This window comes from Macrotis lagotis, chromosome 1, assembly GCF_037893015.1.
Source record: "Macrotis lagotis isolate mMagLag1 chromosome 1, bilby.v1.9.chrom.fasta, whole genome shotgun sequence".
NCBI lineage: Eukaryota > Metazoa > Chordata > Mammalia > Peramelemorphia > Peramelidae > Macrotis > Macrotis lagotis.
In genome coordinates, this window is record NC_133658.1 from 35,448,099 (window position 1) to 35,475,580 (window position 27,482).

Consider the following 27,482-nt stretch of genomic DNA (forward strand, 5'->3'; position numbering starts at 1 on the left):
ATTCACATCCTGTCTAGGATGCTTATGACTCTGTGATGAGTAGTCAAGGATGAGACTCAGTTTACTCATTTGTAAAATGAAAGGCAGGGAGGAAGGGGATGATTTCTAGACTTCCTTTCAGATGAAATCTGTGATCCTGTGAAATGAGACCACACATATGCTTTGTAGCCCTTAAGGAAGTGCTTTCAGAATGCCAGCACATTGAGTGACCTCTGGACACACGGGAAATGTATTTCTTCTTTTAGTTCTGTCCAGGTTGGACATACTCACATATGCACATACACAACCACATTGATAATTTATATAACACCCATTTATATATTTTTATAATTTAAATATGCATTCATGTAAATATAAATTATAGTTATAGATTATTTAAAGAGATAGTTTATTGATTACTGTGATATGATTAAATAAATAGAATACATTTATACACCTATGGGCACATGCATGCAATATATATATATATATATATATAGATATAGATATGCATTATGCACACATATGTATATTATAAATACATAATTTATATATGACATTCCATACCTATAGCTGGACCTTTGCTATGGTTGTAATCCCCTCCCACTTCAACTCTATCACTTAGTTTTCCTGGCTTCTTCAAGGCACAGCTCAAGTCTTTCCATCTACTCCAAGAAGCCTTTCTCAGCACTCCTAGGGGCTGCCACCTCTCCCTCTCAGATAGCCACCCATCTACTCTGTGTTATTTGTAGGTGTCTCCCCCAATAGAATAGATGGAGTGTCCTATGGAGGGCAGGAACTCTGATGTTTGCCTTTCTTGGCAACCCACCACAGAGTGAACATTTAACAAAGGCTTGTTGGCTGACGGTAGCTATGATGGAGGGGAACCAGCTTTGGAACCCATCCCAGAAACAATAACAAATGAGGTTTCCCTGTGAACTAAGACCATTTGGTGTCAATGAGCAGTCTCTGATAATGTATACAAATGTCCCTGGTGAAGAAAGCAAATGATGCTTCTAAGTGATAAAAGAACTTTCTGGGTAAACCAAGCTCATCAGATGGAAGGATAAGGAACAGCAAGGCCAGGGATTACCCACTTTCTTGTTCTTACCCTCTCTCCTGCCTTTTCTTCTAAATAGAAACTTGGCCTGGATCCAGGGAAACAGAAGTTTGAGATCCTGGTGTAATGCATCTCAAGGCTTATTAGTGCCACTAGGTTGGCTGACTGATTGTAGAAGGAAGGGTCTGCTGGCAAATGGATCTGAGCTTAGCTAGGCCTGGAGGAGGCTGCCAGACTCAGCTGGAAATATTTATGGCTGGGCAGCTAATGGGGAGGTCATCGTGAGGTGTGTGCCCCCACCTAGATGGGAGGGCTATGTGCTCACAGTTGGCACCTGGACAGGAAGGGAGAAAAGCACATATGGGCAACAAATGACCCATCTGGATGCAAATAGAAATAGGTTCTAGAAGAGGTCAGAGAAAGTCAGTGAAGTTCCATGAAAGGATACTAAAAGACTATTAGAGATTTTTCACTTAAAACCAGTACATCTCAGATTGGTGCCATTGGTTCATGGCATCACTCCTATCCTCTCTCACTAAACAAAATATCACTAGAAAGTGTGGGATAGGGGGCTGCTAGGTGGCACAGTAAATAAAGCACCGGCCCTGGAGTCAGGAGTCCCTGAGTTCAAATCCAGTCTCAGACACTTAATAATTACCTAGCTGTGTGGCCTTGGAAGAGTCACTTAACTCCATTGTCTTGCAAAAACCTAAAAAAAAAAAAGAAAGCGTGGGACAGAGATGATTCTACACTGAATGGATCATTGATTCAGCCAGGTTGAGATCACAGGGTCAGAGCCAGACCTGGGAGGGACCTTTACACTCCTAAGCTTCTTGAAGGCTGTGACCATTTCATATTTGTCTTTGTTTCCCTAAAGCCTAGCATATAGTCAGTCCTTTATAAATGATTGATGACTTGAATTGAATCTTCTCCAACTTTCCCTATTTTGAACATGAAACTGAACCCTTCCCTCCCTCTCTCCCTCCTTCCCTCTCCTCTCCTCTCCTTTTCTTTTCTTTCCCTCCCTCCCATCCTTCCTCCCTCCCTCCCTCCCTCCCTCCCTTCCTTCCTTCCTTCCTTCCTTCCTTCCTTCCTTCCTTCCTTCCTTCCTTCCTTCCTTCCTTCCTTCCTTCCTTCCTTCCTTCCCCCCTCCCTCCCTCCCTTCCATCCCTCCTTCCTGGATGCCTGCCTCATCATAGTGTAGAGCTAACACTGGGTTATTAAAGAGTATGATAACCAAGCATAAGCCTGAGAATGTTCTATTGTGAGGAAAGGCTATGATTATGGACAGAAAGCTTTCTACTTCAGTGATATTAAGAAGACCTAAGTGGGGGCATTCTAATGTTTCTGATCTAGACTTCTGCTTTGCCTTTTTATCTGCCAAAGGTGAGCATCCTGGGGCAGGGACCCTGTTTTTGCCTCTCTCTCTCTCTCTCTCTCTCTCTCTCTCTCTCTCTCTCTCTCTCTCTCTCTCTTATCTCTCTGATCCCTTAGCTGGGGTCTGAAATGCAGGCTCATTCCTGGTCTCTAGAGTTGTTCAATGAAAGGCAGGATTGCTCCCCATCAGCAGCAGTAGCCTTAGCTTTGGCCTTGTGTTTTGCCTCTGTTCTAGGCTGCAATGGACTTAGTTTTCAGGGCCCTTGCAGAACCTGGGGGGATCCCCAGCATGTGACATGTCTTCCCAACCCCAGAAGGGGGGCTGAAGAAAGACAATATATTGCCAATGTCAGCGCTCAGAGCCCAGCAGCAACCACAGTGCTCCCATTCAGCCTTTGGTTTATGGACAGTGGGGAAGGTGGGGGAGGTGGGGGCAGCTGGCCTGTTTGCCATCAGCTGTCAGAGTTAAGAGGGCAGGAAGATGCAGTTTGATGCTTCACTCCTTGTAAGGGAAGGAACATCCACTGGAGAGATAAAAGCAAGAAAAATAGCAAAAAGGCAAGTCTCCCATGGGGGCTGGGGAAGTGTGAGCTTGAACCACAGCTTCAATGTCCTTTGTTTGCCTGTGTATCACCCCATCTTGAGGATGAGTTTTCAGAGGACGTTTCATTTCTGTGGATATCTGGGTGCTCTAATCCGGATTAATTGGAGCAGCCAGGGGGCATATCATGCAACATGGAGCCCGTGCTCTAAACAGGTGAGGAAGTGGCTGAGCTCACACCTGTCTTCCAGGGGGTCCTGGTGCTTCATTCTTGCTTTTTTTTTGCAAGGCAATAGTGGAGTTAAATGACTTGCCCAAGGTCACACAGCTAGGTAATCATTAAGTGTCTGAGGTCAAATTTGAACTCAGGTCCTCCTGACTCCAGGGCTGGTGCTGTATCCACTGCGCCACCTAGCTGCCCCTTTGGCTCTGGAATAGACACAGTAGGATTGAACTACTCTCCTCTAGAACCCTCCTCAGATTGCTTTGTGTCTAACTTGTGTGTGTTTTCTTTTTGTTTCTGTTCATATTGGTCATTTATTCCATTGTCCACTCTTCATCTTCCTCTCCCCCCTTTTTTGTTTTTGTTTTGCAAGGCAATGGGATTAAGTGGCTTGCCCAAGGTCACACAGCTCTGTAAGTAATAAGTGTCTGAGGTCAGATTTGAACTCAGGTCCTGGCTCCAGGGCCAGTGCTCTATTCACCTATCTGTCCCCATCTCCCCTTTATAAAATAACATAAGCTTGTTTTTTGTCTTTGTGTCCCAGGAGTATAGACTCAGTACATAAAGGTCATTTAGTCTAATCCTCTCATTTTTACAGAAGAGGAAACTGAGACCCAGAGAGGGAGAGGACCCGCCTGAGGCCCTAGATAGTATTATAGCAATTCTGAATGTGACCCTCATGCTCCAAAGTCAGTCCTCTTTCCACTAACCTATGTCAGCTGCCTCTCCAGCACTTTGCCGAGACTTTGGTACAAAGCAGGTAACTAATAAATTCTGTCCACTTCAGTTTGGGTTCTTTGCTTCTCAAGGGAAGGACCAGAGACCAAGAGGCAGAAGGAAGCTCAGGGTCATATTGTCCAGTCCTTTCATTTTTATGAACGAGAACCCTGAGGCCAGAGAACTGACTTATCTGAGGTCACACAGGGAGGAAAGATCAGAACTAAGGCTTGAACCTAATGGCCTCTGGCTTCTTTCTACTAGAGCACCATGTCATGTCTTGCCCAAGGGACGAAGTAAATGAATGGATGAAACAAGAGGATGTGAAATCTAGAACTGGGAAGGCCCTATGAGGCCACTGGGGCGACTCGTCCAACTGCTCCACTTAACAGATGAGGAGCCAGGCTGAGAGAAGTGCAGTGACCCAGAGTAAGAGACGTGAGATTGGAGTGTGGGATTGTTGGCTCCAGGGACAATCCATGCTCTATGCGGTCTGAAGAAAAGTTCTTGGCCCAGATAAAGTCTGGGTCATTAGCTTCGGAGAGTCAGAGCCCTTCATTTTCCAGAGATGCAACTGAATAAGGGAGAATCCTGTGCCCAAGGCTGCCTCGGTGCCACAAAGCAGAGTCAGGATTCAAACCCAGCTCTCCAAGTTCTCAACTACCTTCTAACTCACCTGAATCTTGTGTCCATTTCACTCTGCGACAGAAATCAATTGGTTTATTGTCTTCTGGATATCTGGCCAGGCCAGGCACATCTGGGAAAGCATGGTTACTCTCCTCAGTTTTATAAAGAACCTTCACATATGCCTATAGCTATACTATCACGTGTGTGTATGTGTGTGTGTGTGTATGTTTAGATATTTATTAACCTCTTATGAAGCCATCACCAGGGGATCTCTCTAAGCCCTTCTGAATCTATTTCTGTCTTGAGCTAGCTGGCTCATTTATCCCACCATCTGCTGATATGCCCTTGAGTCCAGGCACCAGCTGTCACTGGAAACAGTAACCTATAGGTGGGGGGCTGCGACCCAGGGGGAGGCTGCTGGAGGCAGTGACCCTGGGCAAGTCACTGCTGGGCTGTGGGACCTCTCAGGGCCATTCTGGCTCTAGGCAGATGATTCTGTAACTCTTTGTCTCTCTCTCTCTCTCTCTCTCTCTCTCTCTCTCTCTGTCTCTATCTCTCTGTGTCTCTGTCTCTCTGTCTGTCTCTGTCTTTGTCTCTCTGTCTCTCTGTCTGTCTGTCTCTGTCTTTGTCTCTCTGTGTCTCTCCATCTGTCTGTCTCTGTGTCTCTGTCTCTGTCTCTCTGTTTCTGTCTCTGTCTCTCTGTCTGTCTCTATATCTCTGTGTCTCTGTCTCTCTGTCTGTCTATCTCTGTCTCTGTGTGTCTCTGTCTCTGTGTGTCTCTGTGTCTCCATCTCTGTCTCTGTTTCTGTCTCTCTGTTCCTCTCTGTCTCTCTGTCTCTGTCTCTCTCTGTCTCTCTCTGCCTCTCTCTGTCTCTCTGTCTCTCTCTCCTGTACTGAGGTATATTTATTGCTGCCACCCATGAGGCCTCTCCCAGCTTCTAGGGGCTTCCACCCTTTCCTGCAGCCATCCCCTCAGCCACTTCTCTCTGTCAGCTCCCATGGTCTCATCCAAGGGACGCCCGGACGCTTCATCTGTCTATTTGCTACCTCTCTGTCCCAAGCTGCCGGTTTAGGCTCCTCTCTGATTGCCATCCATCCCGCTGCCCCTTCCAGGCATTTTGGAGGCCGCCTGGGCCTGGGACCCCACATTCTGATGGGGAGCCCAGGACTCTGCAGACAGGGCTCCTCCTTGCTTATGGTCCTGTTTTGTGTGACAGGAAGTTGCTTATTTAACTTTGTCGTGGGACCTCAATGAGGTTGTTTTCTGTGTATGGGAGTCGGGCCTGAATCTGGGAATCTGGTATTGGAGGTGAGGGCTCGCCATCCGATGATCTAGATCGAGGCCTTCTTTGCAACTTAGGATGATTTGCCTTTAATCCAAGTGAGGTGACTTGTCTAGGACTATACAGACACCACGTATCAGTTAGGACTTGAACTCGGGTCTTCTCAGCTCTGAGACCAGATCTCTGGCCACTATCCCCCACACAGTATAGACAGTGTATAATACTTACTGGAACATTGGGGGGGGGTCACTTGATGAGCCTCACATCAGGAAGACCTGAGATCAAATACAACCTGGGCAAGTCACGTAACTCTACCTCAGTTTCTTCATTTGTAAAGTGGTGATTCCAATAGCACCTACATGTATCTCATGTATATGTGTGTTCACAAGCATGTTGTGAGGATAGAATGATGTCATATTTATAGCACTTAGCAAAGTGCCCAGCATGTATATAAATGCTATGTAATATAACACGTTCTTAAATGTTATTTTAGTTTTATTGTAGGTATAATATGCATATAAGTTATGCGTGTATTTTATAGAATACATAAATATATATTTTACAAAAGATATATCACATAAATATGATGTATAGATAAATACGTATATTGTACAGGGTGTCCCAAAAGTATTAGGGCAATTTAAAACCCTATTAAATCTGCATTTGATCTTCCAGTTCCCCCAGTGGAGTCTCCATGTCCCATTTACTCTCAGTCTGGTGGGGGGGGGATCGATTTGTTTTGTCTGACTTAGACCTCAATAAGCTTAGAAACTCTCCTCTGATGTACATTGTAATTAGGTGGTGTAGACAGAGACCTGGGCCTGGAGGCAGGAGGACCTGAGTTCAAATCCAGCCTCAGACACTTGACACTTACTAGCTGTGTGGTTGCCTCATCAAAACACCCCCAAACTCACCATAATTAGAGTCTTAGAGATACAGTCTAGACTTGCCATGGATCAACTCTCATTAGTTAGGGGACTTGGTCAGGTCACCCCCCTCCCACATCTCTGACCACACTACTGCCCCTTCATTACAATGAATCAGACAGCACAGGCTAGGGAGTGAGAGGTCAGTCATTGCTCCACTGCACCAGCCTGGGCTGTAATGGTCTGGACGGCTACACCAGCCTGGGCCACTGCACCAGCCTGGACTGCTGTATCAGCCGAGGCCACACTGGCCTGGACCATCCTGGCCTGGGCTGCACCAACTTGGGCCATACTGGTCTGGATGGCTCCGCCAGCCCGAGCTGCCATACTGTGTGGCCCCAATGTGTGGCCTGTGTGGCTTAGCCCTTGGCTCTCCCCAGGACTGGTGTCTCCTGGCAGGCCCTGCCCCACCTGACCCTTCTTCTTTTCCAGCTTCATCCAGGTGGTGTGCCACACCTGCTTTAAAAGGCAGGAGAAGCTCCAGCGCTGTGGGCAGTGTAAGTTTGCTCACTACTGTGACCGGACCTGCCAGAAAGACGCCTGGCTGAACCACAAGAATGAGTGCGCAGCCGTCAAGAAGCACGGGAAGCCGCCCAGTGAGAATGTCAGGTCAGAGCTGAAGTGCAGGGAGTGGGGTCCGAGGGGTGCCTGGGTGGTGACGAGGATGGCTAGGTGCCAGCTTTAGAGTGGGAGATGGGGGCTTTGACATCGAGGGTGGGCCCTGGGCCCCCAGCCTCAAAGAACTCCGGGGTCTGGCCTAGTGAAAACATCCTGAGGGAGCAGGATCTACTAAGTGCCAGCAACCTGGGTTCACTGGCAATGTTCTCCTGCTGTGTGTGTGTGGGGTGGCAACATGTACATAGAGACACAATTGCACAGTATATACACCTGATACATACAAATAATTTCTGGGGGAAAGCCCTTGAAAATTGAGGGTTGGCTCCCTGTGGGAAGGGGTCAGCACAACTGAATTTGGAGGAATCGAAGGATTATAGGAACAGGAGGCAACTGGGGGGCAGGAGGTAGAATGGAGGGATAGCCATCCACAGGGGGGCGGGACAGATGGAGATGGCTCACGAGCCAGTGTGGTTGGAATACAGGGTACATGAAACGGAATCATGTGAAATCATTCCTGAGAGGGAGGCAGAACTCAGACTTTAGATGCCACAGGGTTTTAGATTTTCTCTTGAAGGCTGTACTAGCACTGTGACCCTGGGCATGTCACTTCACCCTGTTTGCCTCAGTTTCCTCATCTGTAAAATGAGCTGGAGAAGGAAATGGCAAACCATTTTAGGACCTTTGCCAAAAAAACCCCAAAGGGAGTCACAAAGAGTCAGCGACAACTCAAATGACTGCATAATATAATAAATATAATCTGATAATATCTCAATAATATGAGCCATAGATCAAAACATCCTAGTATTATTATTCTGAAAATTATTTTAGCTTTGCATACTCCCCTGAAAGAGTCTCAGGGACCTCAGGAGATGGGGGTGGGGTACTTCTGATCAGACTTTGAGAATGAATGGATCCAGGTGTTAGGTATGGAAGGATTTAGAGGATGGGAAAATGGCCAGAGACTGGGCTGGGGCGGGGTGTCTTGGAGGAATATACCAATCTAGAAATGTATTCCCAATAAGGGAGTCTCAGGCCAAAGTCAAGACCCTCCCCCAGCCCATGCCAGCCCTACGCTCTGACCACCGCCTGCAGGAGAGTTCTTAGAATCTGCCCAAGAACATTTCTAGCCTCCTGGCTCCTCTGGGGCTCCAATCTGTGGCTTGTTTTGGTGCCTGACTCTAAAGAATCCCCCTTCCTCTCTCCCCTGGACTCCATGGGCCTCTTGGCTTGGCTCCTGGGTCCCTGGCATCCCCAGGAATGGCTTCTTTTTATTAATAACCCCCGGTTGCTAATGAGACAGGAATAGGACTGGTGACCCTTGCAGGAGAATCTACGTCTGGGATGGGGCTGATCTCTAGCCAGGAGCCTCACCTTGGGTGTTGTGTCAGTGGACAAGCTTAGTCGTGATGCTGGGAGGCCCAGGCCCCCCAGGAGTCACAGGTTCTCTGCCCACAGCTCAAGGTACACATTCTTCCAGGATTGTTCAGGAGATGTCGTTTGGTTGAGGGGAATAACTGAGAAATACCTGGGTTCAAACCAGTCTCTGCCACTTAAGTTGGACCGCTCACTTCTTGCCTCAGTTTCTTCCCATTCTCTGGGGGTTATTATAAAGCTCATTATATAAACATCAATTGTTGCTGTTATTCTAGTCTTTCCCCTGCCGGTGTTGTTTCTCCCCCCATCACTGCAGCTACAATTGGGAGACTGGCTTTGGAGTAAGAGGCTTGGGCTTGAATCCTGGCTCCCTTGCCACAGGGCCTCACTGCCACTCTCTAACAGAAACAATGGGTGATTAATTTTCAAGAGGGAGCGAGTGCTGATGACTCAGGGGACCAGGAGGGCCTGGCTGATGAGGGGGGTCCTGGAGAGGAGGCAGCCACTGAGCTGCCTCATGAGGGAGAGGTCTTCCACCCAGGGTGTGCAAAGGTGTGGTGGTGGGAAACTGCCCTAGCCGAGACCGGGCCTTACTCATGGTGGGTACCTGAGAAATGTCCAACTGAATACATCTTGGGAAGTGAGACCCTTGAAGATGGGGAGCAGCTCCCTTCCCCAGGAGGCAGGATTACGAAAGGCCCAGGAAGGCAATGGTTGAGGTCGTCTGAACTCAGGAGGTCTGGTTGTCAGGCTGTCGGGTTCCACTGTTCCCGATCACCTGATAGTCCACATAGAGACCTGCCTAACCCCCTCCCTCCAATACAGTTCCAGGAACTAACTGTGACTCCTGCCCTGGGTCCGATCAATGAACCTTGAACCTGGGCTCAGCGTCTAGGAAACAGTCAAACAGTCATATCGGACTATTTCAAAGTGAGAAGAGAAGACTAGAGAGCTGTCTGAATCAGCTCCCCCCAGACTGGGTCTCTAAAGACCCCCTCCTTACCCATCAACAGCTGAATCACACCCATACCCCCATCTGTCATATCAGTTGCTTCTTCCAGATCCTTTTTTTCCATCAGCCAAGGACCAGGACTTGGGGCCAAGAATACTCACTGGATTTCAGGGTGGAGGGAAAGATGGGGAAAAGTGTGCCAGGCCCAGGGGTGGCCTCAAATGTGCCAAAGCTGGTATTGCCCAAGGGCAGCTCTAAGATGGGTGTGCACGTCTGATAGAGCCAGCAAGTTTCAGAGTCCCCTCCCCATGTGTGAGTGTGTCTGTGTGTGGCTGTGTCAGTGTATGTTTATGTGATGGCATATATGTGTGAGTGTGTGCATGTGTACCTCTGTCTGTGTGTGGACGTGTGTGCATGGCTGTGTGAGTATATGTGTGAGTGTGTGCAAATGTGTGTGTGAGTGAGTGTGGCTGTGTCAGTATATGTATATGTGAGTGCATGTATGTGTGAGTATATGCATATGTACCTCTGTCTGTGTGTGGACATGTGTTCATGGCTGTGTGTGGCTGTGTGAGTATATGTGTGAGTGTGTGCAAATGTGTGTGTGAATGTGTGCATGTGTACCTCTGTGTATGGATGTGTATGCATGGCTGTGTGAGTATGTGCATGTGCATATGTATGTGTGAGTGAGTGTGTGTGGCTGTGTCAGTATATGTTTATGTGAGTACATATTTGTGTGTGTGCGTGTACCTCTGTGTGTGGACATGTGTGCATGGCTGTGTGTGGCTGTGTGAATATGTGTGTGCATGTGTGTGTGAATGTGTGCATGTGTACCTCTGTGTGTGGACGTGTGTGCATGGCTGTGTGAGTATATGTGTGCATATGTGTGTGTGACTGTGTCAATGTATGCTTATGTGAGTGCATATGTGTGTACCTCTGTTTTGTGTGGATGTGTGTGTGTATTTGGGGGGTTCAATCAATCAATAAGTATTTATTCAGCCGCATCATACAAAGAGTTGAATTGAAGACACAGAGGCAAAATGGTCCTTGTTCCATTCTCTTGCAGGGAATAGCGCATCCCCACCATCCATAGCTAGAACAGAATGCCATCGTCTTTGGGGGAGGCGCTAGTGCCAGGGGTCAGGACAGGCCTGGTATGAGATGAGGCGCTTGGGGGTTTTTTGGCTGTGGGGCAGGGGCAGACCCCCCCGCTGATTTGCTCCTATTTCCCAGTTCTTAGCCCATATAATAAATGTCTCTTGACTTGTGTTGAAGGACGACTGTCCGCTGAAAACTGAAATTGGTCTTTACAAAGCCTAGCCGAAGCCATGCTCCCCAGGGCATTCTGAAGTGCCCCTGGGTGCTGGGGTGGGAGCCTTGGAGGGGTACGTCCCAAGGACAGTCCTTACCCTGAGACTTGTCAGGCTGAAGGGACCAAGGGGAGGACTCTGGGTTGGGTTTTGTGGGTCCTTCTGTCCTCTGAGGATCCTTGTGTTCTCCGGTGAAAGGCCACCATGAGAGCGCCCCTGGCCTTGCCCCTTCTGGCTCTAAGGTTTGGATCCTCAGACTCAGGTGGGAATCCAGCCCATGGCACTTAGTGCCTTTAGATCCTTGCTTCCTTTTAGATCATAAGCAACTCGAGGACAGGAACCAATGTTTATTAATCAGTCATCTGTAAAATGGGACAACAATATTGGCAGCGTTTGCCTCCCAGGGCCTCTGTGGAGGTCAAATGAAGGAATGTGCATGAAGCACTTCACTAGCTTCCTGGCCCCCATGGCCAATTAGACAGACAGACATCTAGCTGCCTTCCCCACCACCGTCCTCACGGCTTTCCCCCTCCTCATCCTCCTCCCCAGGCTGGCAGCCAGAATCATGTGGCGGATAGAGAGAGAGGGCACCGGCCTCACGGAGGGTTGCTTGGTTTCCGTGGATGACCTGCAGAATCATGTGGACAACTTTGGAGAAGAGGAGCAGAAAGACCTTCGAATGGATGTGGACAGCTTTTTGAACTTCTGGCCCCCCCAGAGCCAGCAATTCAGCATGCAGTATATCTCCCATATATTTGGAGTGGTATGGCCCCCTGACCTCTCCTCCCATTCCCCTGCCCCCCATCCTCCCTCTCCCCCATCTTCTTCCTTCCCCCTCTTCCCTCTCCTCCCTCCCCAATGGAGGAAGCCAAGAGATTCCTTGAGGTTTCCAAGGCAGGTCCCTCTGTGCTGCCCCAGTAAAGCCCCCCCATTCCTGACGGTCCACTTCCTCCTCTCTCCTCCCCGCTGCTTCTGGCTCCTATTACCCTGGCACCTGTTATTCTCATCTCCCTCCCAACCCCCTTCCCACCTCCACTTGGATGGCAGATAAATCCCAGGGGCTAAAATGCTGAGTTTCCCATATAGGAAAAAAAGGGAAATAAAATCCCCTGGCATCAGTTGTGATGGCCAAACTGAGAAGGCACAGTCTGCACTGGGAAGGCCGGGCCTTGGAGGCTCCCAGGGCAGGGCTGGGGCGGGGGAAGTCAGAGAAGGGCAAAAAGTCCAACGGGAGACTGGGACGGGGCTTCCCACTTGGTGGGTCCTGCCACAGCCATGAACATGAGCAGGAATATACATCTCGCCTTCACAGTTAGCTGTGGGACATGAGCTAGGACAAGAAGCCTTAACTTGGGGTGCATAAACTTAAAGACAGATAGACAGACAGACAGACATTTAGATACATAGACAGATTTATAGACAGACAGACATTTAGATTCATAGATAGATAGATAGATATAGACAGACGGACAAATTAGACAATTAGATACATAGACTGCCAGTCAGTCAGAGAGATAGACAGACAGATAGATACATTGACAGATACACAGACAAACAGATAAGTAGACAGAAATGGAGACAGACAGACAAATTAGACAGACAATTAGATACATAGACAGCCAGTCAGCCAGAGAGATAGATATAGACAGATACACATAGTCTGATAGTCAGATAAACAGACAGACAAATAGACAGGTATGTAGACAAACAGATGCATAGATAGTCAGACACAGACAAATAGGCAGGCAGTCATAGACAGACAAATAGATACATAGACAGACAGACAGATAGATAAATGGACAAAACAGATACATAGACAATCAGACAGACAGATACATTGACAAATAGACAGCTGGCTAGATACATAGATAGACAAATAGACAATTAGAACATGGAGAGATCCCTAGACAGACAGGTAGATTAAATAAGATAAACAGATAGACAGAGATATATAAACAGACAAGCAGATAGGTAGATAGATATTTAATAAAATTGGTTCATTTGTAATCTTAAATATTTTATTTTATTAACTTTTAAAAAACTACTGAGAAGGACCCATAGGAGTCACTTGACCATGAAAGTGATTAAGAAACCCCTGACCTGGGGTGGGGGGGAGAGGGTGCACCTCAGAAGTCATGAGAACCAAGGACACAAAAACAGGTCACAGCATAGGATGGGCAAAAGGCCACTATTTTCCTGGGTTCCAAGCAAGTAGCCAAGGACCCTCATGCCAGTTCCTGGGCCTTGGTTTGCCATAGGACTTTGTATCCATGCACCATCTCTCTTGTCTGTGCCTTTCTTATCTGCGTTCTTTAGTCCTCTTTGGAGGTTGTTGGTTGACCTTTAAGAATTTTCTATTAGATTTTTAAAAATCATTTGCAGGAAACATAGTAGGTGTTACCCCAACCCTGCCATCCATGACAGGCAAAGACCTGGGTATCTCTCTTGTCTGAGATAGTAGAAATTGATTCTTGCATGCATGTGTAATGCTCAGTGATGATGATAATGATGATGATGATGATGATGATGATGATGATGATAACAGAGAATGGAGAAAGTAACCCTTAATTCCAGAACATAACCACCTCTATTGTCACTTACACAAAGATAGAATTCATTATGTAGTCGATTATGTGCTCATATTTATTCTTATTATTTTAGATGCACAGAACTGAGGGATGTTTTGTCCAAGGCCACTGACTCCTGGGGGGGGGGGATAATCTAAAGACACAAAGAGAGAACTGAATTTGTTTGGGAGATAAATTTGCAATGTTCCATTCCTCTGCTTTAAAAACCCTTACAGACATAGGTTATAAAATGTTATCCAGTAATTACATCAAATGATAAAGGAAGAACTTCAATTCTGTAGTATGGAAGAAAAGAGAGAAAAAAGAGAGCAAAGGACAGAGCCAAAATATGTATCTCTTTACCTACCGCTTACCTAGTAACAGGTAAAATAGAAAGAACTGAGGTTAACGTGAGGACAGGAATTCCCGTAATTTGACTTTAGAGGTCATGCCGTCCTTAATGACGCCCCCTCCCTTCTTGGTTCTGTCTATGATTAATGTAATAATTTCTTTCCTCCCACTGGACAGATCAATTGCAATGCTTTCACTCTCAGTGACCAGAGGGGCCTTCAGGCTGTGGGAGTGGGCATCTTCCCCAACCTCTGCATGGTGAACCATGACTGCTGGCCCAACTGTACAGTCATATTCAACAATGGCAAGTGAGTAGGTCTTTGTCTGGGGTGGACAGCAGGGGTGGGGAAACACGTGCTATGTTTCCTGCAAATGATTTTTAAAAATCTAATAGCAAATTCTTAAAGGTCAACCAACAATTTCAAAAGAGGACTAAATAGTATTTCTATTGCCTTTAGAATTAGATAGCAGTAATGATATGATCTCTGGTTTTTCAGTAGTGACCCAACTAGTATCCCCTTTTCTAAATTCCCCCAAATAGCAACCTGGTAGGATGATTGGTCTCATTAATACAATGATTGTTTCATGACTTCTTATCGCTTTCAGAAAGGGACCCTTCCATTCATTGATGGGGCCCATAGATCTTTCTGCTTTTTTTTTTTAAACACACGAGAAACACACCCATGAGCAAGAGATAAGAATTAGGAACCAGATAAAAATTCTCATCCAGAATTTCCCACTTCCCCTTTTGTTGCCCTTTTGCCCAGAAAGTCTACACCCTCAACCCTAAACCTTCCTCAAACCACTCACCTGGAGTTCTGAATTTCAATGATAGATTGAAATACAGCAACGGAGGAGGAGGAGGCCTCCCAGGATCTCTAGTCCTTAGTGTGATAACCCCAAGATCAGAATATTCAAGAAAATTAAAAAAAATCTGAGTAAAGATTCTTAACCTTCATTTATATCAGGTACCCCTTTGGCAGTCTGTGAGCTTATGGACCAACCCCTGTTCAGAATAATGTTTTAAAATACACAAAATAAAATATATGGAATGACAAAGGCAACCACTGGTACAGTTGTGTTCCCTAAAAAGTTAGCAGACCTTGGCCTTGGAGTCAGGAGGACCTGAGTTCAAATTCCACCTCATACACTTGATACTCACTAGCTGTATAACCTTGGGCAAGTAACTTAACCCCATTGCCTTGAAAAAACAAAAAAAAAACCAAGAAGTTAGCAGAACCCCTGAAATCTATCTACAGACACTTTGGGGGCCCATGGACATCAGGTTAAGAAGCCCTTTGCCAAACCCTGCTTACCTTCCTAAGGCTCTCCTTGTTATTCCCACTCCCACCAGTGAAAACACTCCTTTCTATACATCAGTTTCAGCACCCACCACTCATCATTTCAGACATTAGTGGAGGGAAACTTTATTTGAGTCTGGGAAAATCTGTAGCCACTGCCTAAGGAAGGCCCTCATCATATCTAGGGGGGCCTCTGAGTCCCCCATCCCAAATGTAAATGCTACCCAAAGCATGTCTCCAAGGAGGCTGAGTTTCCATCTTTGAAATGCCAATTTAAGTCCTGCTTGTAATCAGCCCCAAGGGGGATAATATTTGGACTCTCAGATGTCTATCCAGTTAGTGAACCTTAGTAGAGAGAGGTGTCTCCCTACAGTGTCTGGGAAGGAGGGGTTTGGGGAGATCTTTGTGACTATGAGAGTCTGGCTGGAATTATTGATCCCATTTATGCATGCTAACCATGGTGGATCTGACCAATCTGAGCATCATTGTTTCTGGTGGGGTTGCTCTTATGTCATCTGCACTGTCTGTTTTGTCTTTCAGTCATGAGGCTGTGAAATCTATGTTTCATACCCAGATGAGGTGGGTCAGTTTTGTTCTTAGCATACCTGTTCCTCTGACCCTCCCTTCACTTGCTTGGTTTGCTTATAGGCCAGTCCTTTTCCAAGACTCCCAGACTGGCCTTGTGTTCAAATTCTCCATTCCTTTTTCCACTGTCCCAAAGTCCTGCTCAACCCCTAGCCCTCACATTCATTGGTTGCTGTATTTTGTATGCAAATAAAATAGAAATAATACTATTCTCTATTCCAATAACCACCCCAGGATCTTCCCTGTCATTTTTCTGTCCTTTCCCCATTTTCTCCTATTTCTTTCCATTGACTGACTAGCATGGAATCTTTTCAGGTCTAAAAGATCTAGTTAAAAAAAAAACCCAAATGACAACTTGAATAAAGGTTTTTAATCTTCATTTGTGTCCATGGATCCCTTTGACAGTCTGTGAAGCCTATGGACTGAACCCTGTTTAGAATAATGTTTTAAAACACAGAAAAGAGAATCGATAGGATGGCAAAGTAAATTGGAATAGTTATCAAAGTATTTTTTTAAAAAGTTACCAGAGGGGTAGCTAAGTGGTGCAGTGGATAGATCACTGGCTCTGGAGTCAGGAGGACCTGAGTTCAAATGTGACCTCAGAAACTTAGAATTACCTAGATGTGTGACCTTGAGCAAGTCACTTAACCCCACTGCCTTGCAAAAAAAAAAAACCCAACCAAACAAAAAACCCAATACAAACCAAAAAAAAGTTAAATATTCCCTGAAGTCTATCTACAGACCCCTTGGGGGATCCATGAACACTGGATTAAGAAACCTTCCCTAAACCCTACTTTCTGTAAAATGAAGACTGACATACTAAAGAATTGTGTGTTCTATGATATTTTCAATTTCTCATCCAGCAAAATAACTTAGAGATGTGTTTTGATGATTGAGGTGAGGTTTGATTTTTCTCTAGTGTCTGCATTACTGATTGGGGATAATTGTGACCTGATTTAGACTGGTTTCCATTATGCAATTCATTTAAGTTTCTACTATGTGCAAGACATTGTATGAGATGCTGGGATACAAAAGAGAAAAATAAGAGAGCGTCTCTCCCCTTTAGAAGCTTGCTTCCATTTAATGTAATAAAAAGAAGATTGATCCCAGATTCAAAAGAATCTAGATTCACATTTATCCTCTGAGACTGCTTCTGTGACCTTGGCAGTGAGTGGAGATAAAGCAGTTACTGAGTTTTTGGTTGAATCAAGACAAGTAACAAAAGCAATAATAGTTATAACTGACATTACCTAGTGTTTTAAGGTTTGCAACGCATTTACAAATATCATTTCATTTTATCCTTACCCTACAGCCTTGGGAGGTAGTTGCTATAATGATCCCATTTTATAGATGAGGAAACTGAGGCAAATAGAAATTAATTTCTTGCCCAGGGTTACTGAGCAGGATTTGAACTTAGGTCTTCCTGATTCCAGGTCAGTGCTCCAAACACTTTGACATCTAGTTACAGAAGGTTTTGACTTCTGTTGAATAGCTAAATTCTCATTGGTTCTACTACCCTCAGTCTGATTTTTGAGTCACTGTAATGGGTGGAGATCAACTTTTTTCCTATATTCCCTTCTTTTAACAGCAGGATTGGAGGAAGCATTGGGTTAATTAGCCCAGCAGTGGGGAAGGCATGGATCCTGGTCTTCAACTGATCTTAGTTTAGGTTATCTTTTCAAATCTAACAATTGGTTGCTGTATATGCCACCAAATACTTTAGGATAAGAGTTTCCCATCATGCACTTGGGCTAGCTATTCAGTTGGAAGCCTAGCCTCATGTTGCTGAGATGCTCTTCTTTGCTTTTTGAAAGGGTCAGAGTAACAGCAGGGATTGGTGATAGTGGTATAAGGAACTGCCACATGAACTCCTTCTCTTCAAACCACTTAAGACTTGTCCAAGGTCACAGAGCCAATTTTGTTAGAGGTGGGATTTGAACTCAGGTCTCCCTAGTTTGAAGACCAGCTCTATTCGCTATGCTGATTTTTTTTAAGTCCTCTTGCTCAGATTTTTTTACCTTTCTTTCCCTCCCTTCTCAATGTCCCAGTTCTCCCATTGAGTCATCCCAAACAGAAACAGGACCAGTCCATTGTCCCCATCCTGATTTCTTCTAGGCTGGGGGTCTCTGGACCAGTACTGGTTTGCATGACTAAGTTACATGGGCTGTTCTTCACAATGATTGGCTAAGCCAATGTCAGTTATAGAATGGGCTTTGCTATGACTCCAGGCCATCTACTGTGCTGAAAGATGGTGCAAAATAAAGTAGAGGGTAAAAAAATTAGTTGTAAAGCCTAGATTGGATAGGCCGGTTATGTCCACTTGCCAGTGAGGCATGTGTGAATCATGGCCTGTCATAACAGCAAATAACACACTGTAATGGAATGAAGTCAACTCTTGATCATCTGTGTTTGATTCTCTGCAGGAATCTTTTGGCCAGCCCAGGTGGCTGAAACCAGCATAGGTCAATAGTGGAGGTTAAGGTTGGGGCTTGGCCAAGAGTGGGGGGGAAAGCGGGAGTCATTCGGAGATTCTCCAAAAAATGTAAATGGTTTTTGCATTATCTGCTATTGGAGCGCATCTCTGCTTCTACTTCCCTTCGTTGGCCCAGAAAATCAAGAGTTGACTATACCCCAGAGCTGTCGTGAAACCCCAGAAAAGGCCATTTCTGACTTCATGACCACACTATTGTCCATTTTCCTTGGGCCAATAAATTGATTAGTTTTCTAGTGAACCTGATTGGTTATTACTTACTACAATGGGGAAAAAACCCCAACCCAAATTGCTTTTGGATCAATTCATAGACACAGACATGGCCTTTTTCTCTTGGCTCATTTCCCTTTCCAATTAGCACCATTGCAAAAAGCCTGTATTGTATTTATCTGAATTGCTGAGTGTCTATGCATATTGGGGGCCAGGTAGGGCATGGGAATGGGGCTTCATCCTTGTTTTGATAGGAAATAAATTTCACTTGAGTTTGTAGATAAGTGGGTCTGATACCCAAACTTTGGGATCACCAGGTAGTCCTGAACTTTAAAACCACAGCTTTAGAGCCATAATTAGTCAATTTGGTGTCCAGAGCAAGTAACAAAATAAAGTACCTTTAAATCAACTTGGTAATTCATGATGAAAAAAATAACAAATTCTAGACAAATTCAAGTGAGCATGAGGTGGGATTAGTGATAACAGTGATAATACATAGACTAATTATAGTGTTTATTATTGTGATTAGTGATTATAGTGATAATATATACACTGATACCAAATAGGTATCTTAAATTTTAGTAGTACTGTGGGACAAAGCCCCAGTTGCCTTGCCTTAGGTATACCCTTGCAGAATTAGCTAGCCAGCCAAGCAATCATTCAGTAATAATGTAAGGGTGTTCTCTGTGTTAAGCACTATGCAGAGGTACCTACAGTTGTGTTTCTTGTCTTACTTCTTGTCCCAACCCAGGATTGAGCTTCGGGCCCTGGGGAAGATCTCAGAAGGGGAGGAACTGACTGTATCCTACGTAGACTTTCTCAATGTCAGCCAAGAACGAAAGAAGCAGCTGAAGAAACAGTATTACTTTGATTGCACCTGTGAACACTGTGAGAAAGGGATAAAAGATGACCTTTTCCTGGCAGTGAAAGAGGACCCCAAGGTATGACCTTCACTTAGCCTCTAGAGGAATACAGGGGCTGGCTTGTGTTGGGAGAGAGAGTTTCCTCTGCTATTGAAATCCCAACTCTAAGGCAATACTGGGTTCTAAATAGCCACAGAACAAAAGACCAGATCTCCCTGGGGAAGCCAAGAGGGATGTCCATTCTCAGCCTTCATTCTCTCCGCTTGCTTTTGCTGAGAAAGGCATTACCTGCCCATCCTGACAACAGAAGCTTACTTCTTTAGGGTGACGTTAATACAGTGGATTAATTGCAGGTACCCTGGCTACCTGCGTCAATGAAGACAGGTCATTCCCTTGACTGCGCCTCTATAAAATAACCAAGTAGGATTAGCTGGTTAAGCTCTCTTTCAACTCTAGGCTTCTACATGAACAATGCACAGAAAGAGGTCAGAGGGGACAAGATAGCCCTCCTATGCTTAGTTTTAAAGGAAACTGAGGAGAGGGAGGGCATCCCAGGCAGGGCAGGTGGGGGCAGGGGGGCTGCCTTCCAGAAGTACAGTCTGAAGATGGAATGGTTCAACTTGCATGCTATTTGGAATGGGCCTGTGATTTCACTGGTTTTAGGAGGTTGCTAGATGTGGTCAGCACCTCCTGTCTCACAGTGTCTGAGAGCTGACTCAGTAGAAGGCTCACACACTCCAGATCCTCTGACATTGCGGGAGAGACTGCAGCTGGACTAAAATGAAACTGGGAAATATTCCACAAAATAAATAAAAATATGATTCAACATAGATAATGTTAATTTGTATTTTTCTATGTCAGTATGTAGTTCCAATTTTCTATTTGAGTTTGACCTCACAAAACCGGAATGTGTCAGAAGTGAGATTTGCACCCATATTTTTTTGTCTTTAAGACTTAACTTTTTTCTACGGTGCCATAGAATAGGCTTTTTGTTCATATATATTTGTTGAATTCAGTAGATTTGAAATCCTGTCCTTGGATGAGTGGGTCAAAGTCTAGTTCTAGGGATGAGGTGTCAGGATGGACAATGGGGTAGGGGAATGACTCTCAGTTGTGGGGCTCTTGAGCTCAGACAGGAGGATTGCTAGGGAGGCTGGCAGCCTGGGAGCTCAGCCCTTTATTCTGGGTGCCCTGCCCTTATGTTTAGAGATGAGGGACAGGTTTTTCTGGGGAGGGAGGGTGGTGTCTACTTCGTTTTCCCATGGCTAATGCAGAAATGTGGCCCCCTTTCCACTCAGAAATCTTTCCTTAGTCATCTCCTCTCTTTCTAGCCTTCCCCGGACGTGGTAAAGGAAGTGACCCAGTTCTCTAAGGACACCTTAGAGAAGATTGATAAGGCTCGCTCTGAAGGACTCTACCATGAAGTGAGAACTTGACCCTTCCGATGGACAGGGTGGGGCAGGGTGTAGTAGAGTAGAGCATGATGCTCTAGAGATGATCCTTGTCCCCCCCAGGCCTTCCATCCTCTGAGACCTTGACCCCTTCCCTTGCCCACCTGGCAGTCTTTGAAATAGCTTTTGTGGCCAAGGAGATACAACTGCCTCCAGGATATCCCCTTAGAGATGATTGGTATCCCAACTTGATCTCAGAGAGGGGGGCCACCAGACCTGCTTATAAGGCCTGGGGATTCAAATACAAAAGCAAAAACAAAGACAGGTCTTGCCCTCAAGGAGCTTACAGTCTATTAGGGGAGAGGGGCATGAGGAAAATCATCCATCATAGGGGTATGCTGCCAATTGTTATGAATCTGGCATCCCAAAGTGGTTTTCCTAGTGATAGATGACATCATATTGAGGTCTATAGGACCTGGGGGGAGGCAGGTAGTATGGTGAGTTGCCAAGTCAGTTAATATTTGTTAAGCACTAGCTTCAGACTGCACCTTGGACTAAGCTCCAGGAATACAAGAAAGGCAAAAAATCATCTTTGTCCTTGGAGAGCTCATAGTCTAATGGGAGACACAACATGGACCCAGCCAACAGCTCTGTGCAAATAGACCATGCTCCAGATTACATGGAGGTGATTGACAGAGTGCTGACTGTGTTAGAGAGTGGGAGAGACCTCCTCGAGAAGATGGGATCTCTGGTTTAGACTTGAAGAAGCCACAAATCACTTGCCTTAGTGGCCCAGTGGGGCTCCAAACCCAGACTCTCTCTCCATTACACCAAGCCATGCTAGTTCTGGGGTTGGTTTCTCCTGAATTCTTCTAGTTGCTCCATCTGGGGAAATCAGAGAAGATCAGTTGTCAGTTCAGACCTGCGGACTGTACCAGTGGTCACTGAATTTGTCACAGATGAATCAGAATAAGGCCAAGGTTAGGAACAAGTCATCAGGTGGACTCAAACAGGATGCTGCTGCTGCTGCTGACCTGTTCTGACCCCACTCTGCCTCCTAGTTAAGACATATCAAGGGGCGGCTAGGTGGCATAGTGGATAAAGCACCGGCCCTGGAGTCAGGAGTACCTGGGTTCAAATCCGGTCTCAGACACTTAATAATTACCTAGCTGTGTGGCCCTGGGCAAGCCACTTAACCCCATTGCCTTGCAAAAACCTAAAAAAAAAAGACATATCAACAGATATTGGTGGCATGATGAATGCAAAAGGTTTTGGGAGATGGGATGATTCAGTTCAATTGTAATTTTAAAAACTCCATTTCTTAAACATATAAGACACTATACTAGAGATGTGGTTACAGGGGTGAACAAGGAAGACTTGTGTGTATGACTCTTTGTGACTCTATTTGGGGTGTTCTTGGCAGACTTCCTACAATGGTTTGCCATTTCCTTCTCCAGCTTATTTTCTAGATGAGGATACTGAGGCAAATAGGGTGAAATGACTTGCCCAGGGTCACACAGATAGGAAGTGTTTTGAGGCCACAATTCAAGGAGATGAATCTTTCTGTATCCAGACCCATATTGCTCTGTGCAATATGGGACCACCTAGATTGCCCCCCTCATTCCCCTCAAAGAAGAACCTTCCCTCAAAGAGCTTACATTCAGGGAAGAGGTCTGGAAGGCCAAGACAAGAATGTGAGCTCCGCCTGATTTGGACAATTGGGGTCTCCACCGAGTCGTGGTAAAAACCACCACCCCCTTGTATTGAAATAGTCCGAATTTGAGCCCTAGCTTGGCTGCTCAGTAACTGTGCATCCGTGGACAAGTCGATCTAAGCCTCTGGTTCTTCATCTGTCCAATAAGGATAAAAGGAAGGACCAGATAAGAAAATGCATGAGGGTCCTGTGCCATTGTGGATGGCTGCCCAACTCAGCGACACAGGTTGAAATCCTGCCTCCTCTCCTTTCTAGCTGTGAGATGCTGGGCAGGTCATTTAACTTTTGTCTCTTGTTATTTTTATCTGTCACACAAGAAAAGGGGTGGAGGGGGACTGGACTGGGTGATGCTAAGATCCCTTTCGGCTCTAAAACCATAGGCATCTGTCCAAACGGTGCTTTGTAAATTTTAAATGATAGGGATGGGACCTTCATTGGGATGAGGAATTCCCAGATGAGCAAATTCCCTCCACAAGTGTAGGTTAGCACCATAAAGGAATAGATAAAAATGAGCTCTCCCCCCAGTATGCTGCCAGAAACCATTATTTTGTTGGCACGGCCCTCACTATCCAGCTCTGTCTCTGTTCTCAAAAAGTGCTCATTGAGTTAGATTGTACCATAAGGAAAGAAATACAGGTCAAGAGCCAACTGGAAGCCTGGCCATTGTCTGTGGGTCATGGCAGCTTGTGGCGAGGAGCAGCTGCCCCTTCCCCTGGGGAGGCTTCCATTTGTGTCTGTCACTGAAGCGTCTGATGCCTCATCCCAGGTGGTGAAGCTATGTCGAGAGTGTTTGCAGAAGCAGGAGCCGGTGCTGGCCGACACCAACATCCATGTGCTGCGCATCCTGAGCATCGCCTCCGAGGTGCTCTCCTACCTTCAGAGTTTCCACGAGGCTTCAGACTATGCCAAGAGGATGGTCGATGGTTACATGTAGGCAGTGACAGCTGGGCTGGGGTGTCCCCTTCCTTCCTTGCCCTCTTTTACCCTCCTCTCTCCTTCCCCTCCTTCCCTTTCTCTTCCTTCCCCTTCTTCCCCTTCCCCTCCCCCTTCCCCTCCATTGCCTCTTCCCCTTCCCCTCCTTTCCCTCCTCCCCCTTCCCCTCCTTCCCCTTGTCTCCCTTCCTCTTCCCCTTCCCTTTCCCCTTCCCCTCCTTTCTCTTCCTTCCCCTTCCTTTCCCTTCCCTGGACAGGATTAGAACACAGATCTTGCTGATCCCAAGAAGTTCCCTGTCCTCTCTCCTGGGCTACACCACCTCTCTGTTTCAGATACTCTCGTGTCCTTCTCTGCACATTCTCATATCCCTTTACAGCTAGGAAGTTTCAGATGGTTTTCATACTAGAGGGCTGGATTGCGGCTGCTGCCCAGCAGACAGGTCCCCCCTTGGGCTCAGATCCCCTAGGAGAGTCTGGCTCCTGTTAACCTTTCTAGAACTTCCTCTCTGATGTGATGACTTCTCTGTGTCCTTTCAGGAAGCTCTACCACCCTAACAATGCCCAGCTGGGCATGGCTGTGATGCGGGCAGGACTGACCCACTGGCATGCTGGACTCATCGAGGCTGGGCATGGGATGATTTGCAAAGCCTACGCCATTCTCCTGGTGACTCACGGATCCACCCACCCAATCACCAAGGACTTGGAAGTAGGTGACCCCATGTGTCTCATTACCACATCCACCCTGGGCATGACTTGTCTTTAAAAACTGACTAGGAGCACAGTGTCCTTCTCTGGGACTCCCTGACCACTGAAATCTCTACATTCAATAAGAAATGCCAGGACACTACTAGCACAGAGCCTGGTCTACACTAAGAGCCTAATTAGCACTTGCTGACTGGTCCTACCTCACCCAACATCTCTAGCAGCTTCATAGATACATGCTAGGGAACCACCGGCATGGCAATGGTTTTCCCCTAAGTAGATTACAATGTTTTAGCCTTAAGTTTTGTCTGAAGCACATAAAGATGAATAAGGCCACAGATCAGAGGAATAAGATACCTCTGGAGCCATTTAGTCCAATCCATATATTTAGCAGATGAAGATATTGAGTCACAGAGACACTTAAGTGACTTCCTCAGAGTCACACTGAAGCAGGATTTGAACTCAGGTCTTTCTGACTCTCAATCCAAGATTAAAGCCAAGCAGTCACCTGGTGGTGGTTGTTCTGACTGTTGTTTGGGACCCCACTTGGGGTTTTCTTGGTAGAGATATTAGGGTAGTTATCATTTCCTTCTCCAGCTCATTTTACAAATGAGGAAACTGAGGCAAAGAGAGCTAAGTGATTTTCCCAGGGTCACACAACTAGTTAAGTGTCTGAGGTCAGATTTTTTTTAGCAAGGCAAACGGGGTTAAGTGGCTTGCCCAAGGCCACACGGCTAGGTAATTATTAAGTGTCTGAGACCGGATTTGAACCCAGGTACTCCTGACTCCAGGGCTGGTGCTTTATCCACTACGCCACCTAGCCGCCCCCTGAGGTCAGATTTAAACTGAGGGGTGATCCTTTCTTGGGGAACTTCTGGACTTTGCAGACATTTGTTAAGTGCCTGCTGTGTGCATAGGTAGGCATCAGGAAAGCTTCAGACTTTAGGTGACCAAGGCCCTAGATGGATGAGTGTCAGAGTGGGCCATCCTGGGAGCCAACAGTGGTCCGGGTCAGAGTCTCCTTGGCCCTCGGATGACAACCCACTCTGAGACTGTCTAAATCTTCTCCCCCCTCCCCTAGGCCATGCGCATGCAGTCAGAGATGGAGCTACGCATGTTCCGTCAGAATGAGTTCATGTACCACAAGATGCGTGAGGCTACCCTGAGCAACCAGAAGATGCAGGTCATGGCAGAACCCAACTTGGAGTCAGCCACACCCACCTTCCTCAAGAAGCCATGAAGATGTTCCTGGAGGAGAGGGGACCCTGCTGCTGGGGAGAGGAGGAAGGGGCCAAAGCATCTGCCTTTGATGCCTCTCTGGGTCAGTCCAGGGTATGATTCTGAGGAGTATCAATGTGTCCATATCGGTGAATTCCTCATGGCTCAATGGGATTGTGAAGACTGTATAAATAAATAAAAATCTTGTATAAATACAACGGGGCTGCATTTAAACAAGAGTGGGGAAGCCTCCTGAGGGCAGGTGCTTTGATCATGGTAAGTGCATGTCATGACATCCCTGACCTCATGGTCTTCTTTGAGAATGAAGGATAAACATCTATCTGATGAAGTCCGCATCCGAGTCTTTACAATCACTTCAACCCTGAATAGTAGACCCAGAATTGACTTGGCAGGACAAGCTTGGGAAACAGTCCCTGCTCTCTTGTCCCCATTTTGCAGATGAGGGAACTGAGGCTATGGGAAGCCCACTTGCTCAAGCTCACATAGCCAACAGTAGTGCGTTGCTCAAGCTCACATAGCCAACAGTAGTGCGGCCAGGATGCCAACCCAGACCTCCGGACTCCAAATCCAGAGTCTTTCCATTTACCTCAGTCATCCCCCAAAGCAATGCTCCCAAGTGGGAACTTCTGTCTTTATTTTTACTTCTCTTTTGTTATGTGGGTGTGTATGTGTATGTGTATGAACAGCAGGTAGGATTTCCTGAAAGCAAGGAGCCCCTCCCATTCCCAATGTTCCTGCCTTTTAGGGCCAACACCACCTGCCTGATCCAGAGACTCGGCTGCATCTCTGGCTCAGAGAATTTTGTAGAAACTAAAGCAAGGAGCATTACAAATTGGTAAGCTAGCAAATGTGGAGGATTTTTCTTCTAAAATCCAGGGCTGTGATCATGTTTGGTCATCCACAGGCCCAAGCTGGAAGTCTCCTTCCTGCCCCCAGTGCCTTAGAGCCCTACTGTTTCAGGGACTTCTTAGCACAACTGTAACCAGGCCCAGGAAAATGGGGTTTTAGAGGGTAAGGAAATTCCAAATAATCCCATAATTTAAATATTTACTACATTTAGTTATGATTGCACATTTATATTCCTTCCACCTGGTGAGGATTACTTGGTGATCACCTAGGTAGCAAGAAGAAAGTAATTCAAAGAGAAAACTATCAAGGTGCGCTGTGCATTGTTAACGTCAGCCAACCATACTTGCAAGAAGAGACATTTGAACGAGAGAAAAAACATGCGTATCCACGTAGCCTTATTAGAATATATATCTACATCTACATATGCAATATTGCATATAAAAACACATTTCTATACATTAGGTGTAGAAAAATATGTATGTATGTATGAATGCAAGATCATGCATATGTTTCTAATACAATGTATGAATATGCACAAAATAAAATACAAGCCAAAAGGCACTCTGTCATCACCAGCTTTGCATAGACAAGAAATGGCTACTGTTTGATCAGTTGTAGAAATCAGGGTTACTTGTTTTAATTTTCCACAGATTTCAGTTCAATTCAATTCAATTTAGTAAACACTTAGACCCTGTGCTAAGGGCTGGGATTATAAAAAAGAGACAAAAGACAGTCCCTGCCCTCAAGGAGCTTGCAATCTAATAGCTAAATTTGCACCTTCAACAGGACCACACAGGATTGCAAATTTAGAGGTGGATGGGATCTTTGAGATCTCACAGTCCATGGGTTCTCAAACTTTGCCTTTGACCCTTTTGGTAATAGGTCTGGTGAAGCCTGAGAATCCCTTCTCAGAATGATGGTTTTAAATATTTGAAAGAAAGGCTAAATTTCAGTTAAAAGCTGGTGAAACTTTTTCCAGTTTATGGACCTCCCTAAAATCTAGTTACATCTTTGGGATTCTGTGGACCCTTGATTTCTAGTATGACCCCCTCATTTTATAATTGGGGAAACAGTTTCAGAAAGGCAAAGGCCCTTGCCTGCCCCAGGTCACTTACAGGTATTATGTGGCTGGCAAAGCTGGCATGGGAATGCAGATTTTCAAACTCCAAGGCCAGTGTTCTTAAGTTTCCTAAGTCTATAAGGAGTCAGAGTGAGGAAAATGGACCTACCTTAAAGATGGCTTTGTCCCAGGATACAGGAAAGTTGTCTAATTCATAATCTCCAGGGATTTTTAGGTAAA

At 45.9% G+C, this 27,482-nt stretch overlaps 1 protein-coding gene across 2 annotated transcripts in view; it reads left to right on the plus strand.

Annotated features, from left to right (window-relative positions):
* Positions 1–26,573, plus strand: part of SMYD1 (SET and MYND domain containing 1) — a 33,105-nt gene extending 6,532 nt beyond the window's left edge. Inside the window, exons 2-10 of one of the 2 annotated variants that reach the window (XM_074197138.1) lie at positions 7,166–7,342; positions 11,537–11,750; positions 14,083–14,213; positions 15,747–15,785; positions 19,244–19,433; positions 20,687–20,779; positions 23,227–23,390; positions 23,930–24,098; positions 25,176–26,571. In XM_074197138.1, coding sequence (XP_074053239.1) covers positions 7,166–7,342; positions 11,537–11,750; positions 14,083–14,213; positions 15,747–15,785; positions 19,244–19,433; positions 20,687–20,779; positions 23,227–23,390; positions 23,930–24,098; positions 25,176–25,334 — 1,336 coding nt within the window. In that variant the 3' untranslated portion in view covers positions 25,335–26,571. Of the gene's footprint in view, positions 1–7,165; positions 7,343–11,536; positions 11,751–14,082; positions 14,214–15,746; positions 15,786–19,243; positions 19,434–20,686; positions 20,780–23,226; positions 23,391–23,929; positions 24,099–25,175 lie in introns of both variants that reach the window. The other variant, XM_074197146.1, reaches the window with a different exon arrangement.
* The last annotated feature ends 909 nt before the right edge of the window (positions 26,574–27,482 follow it).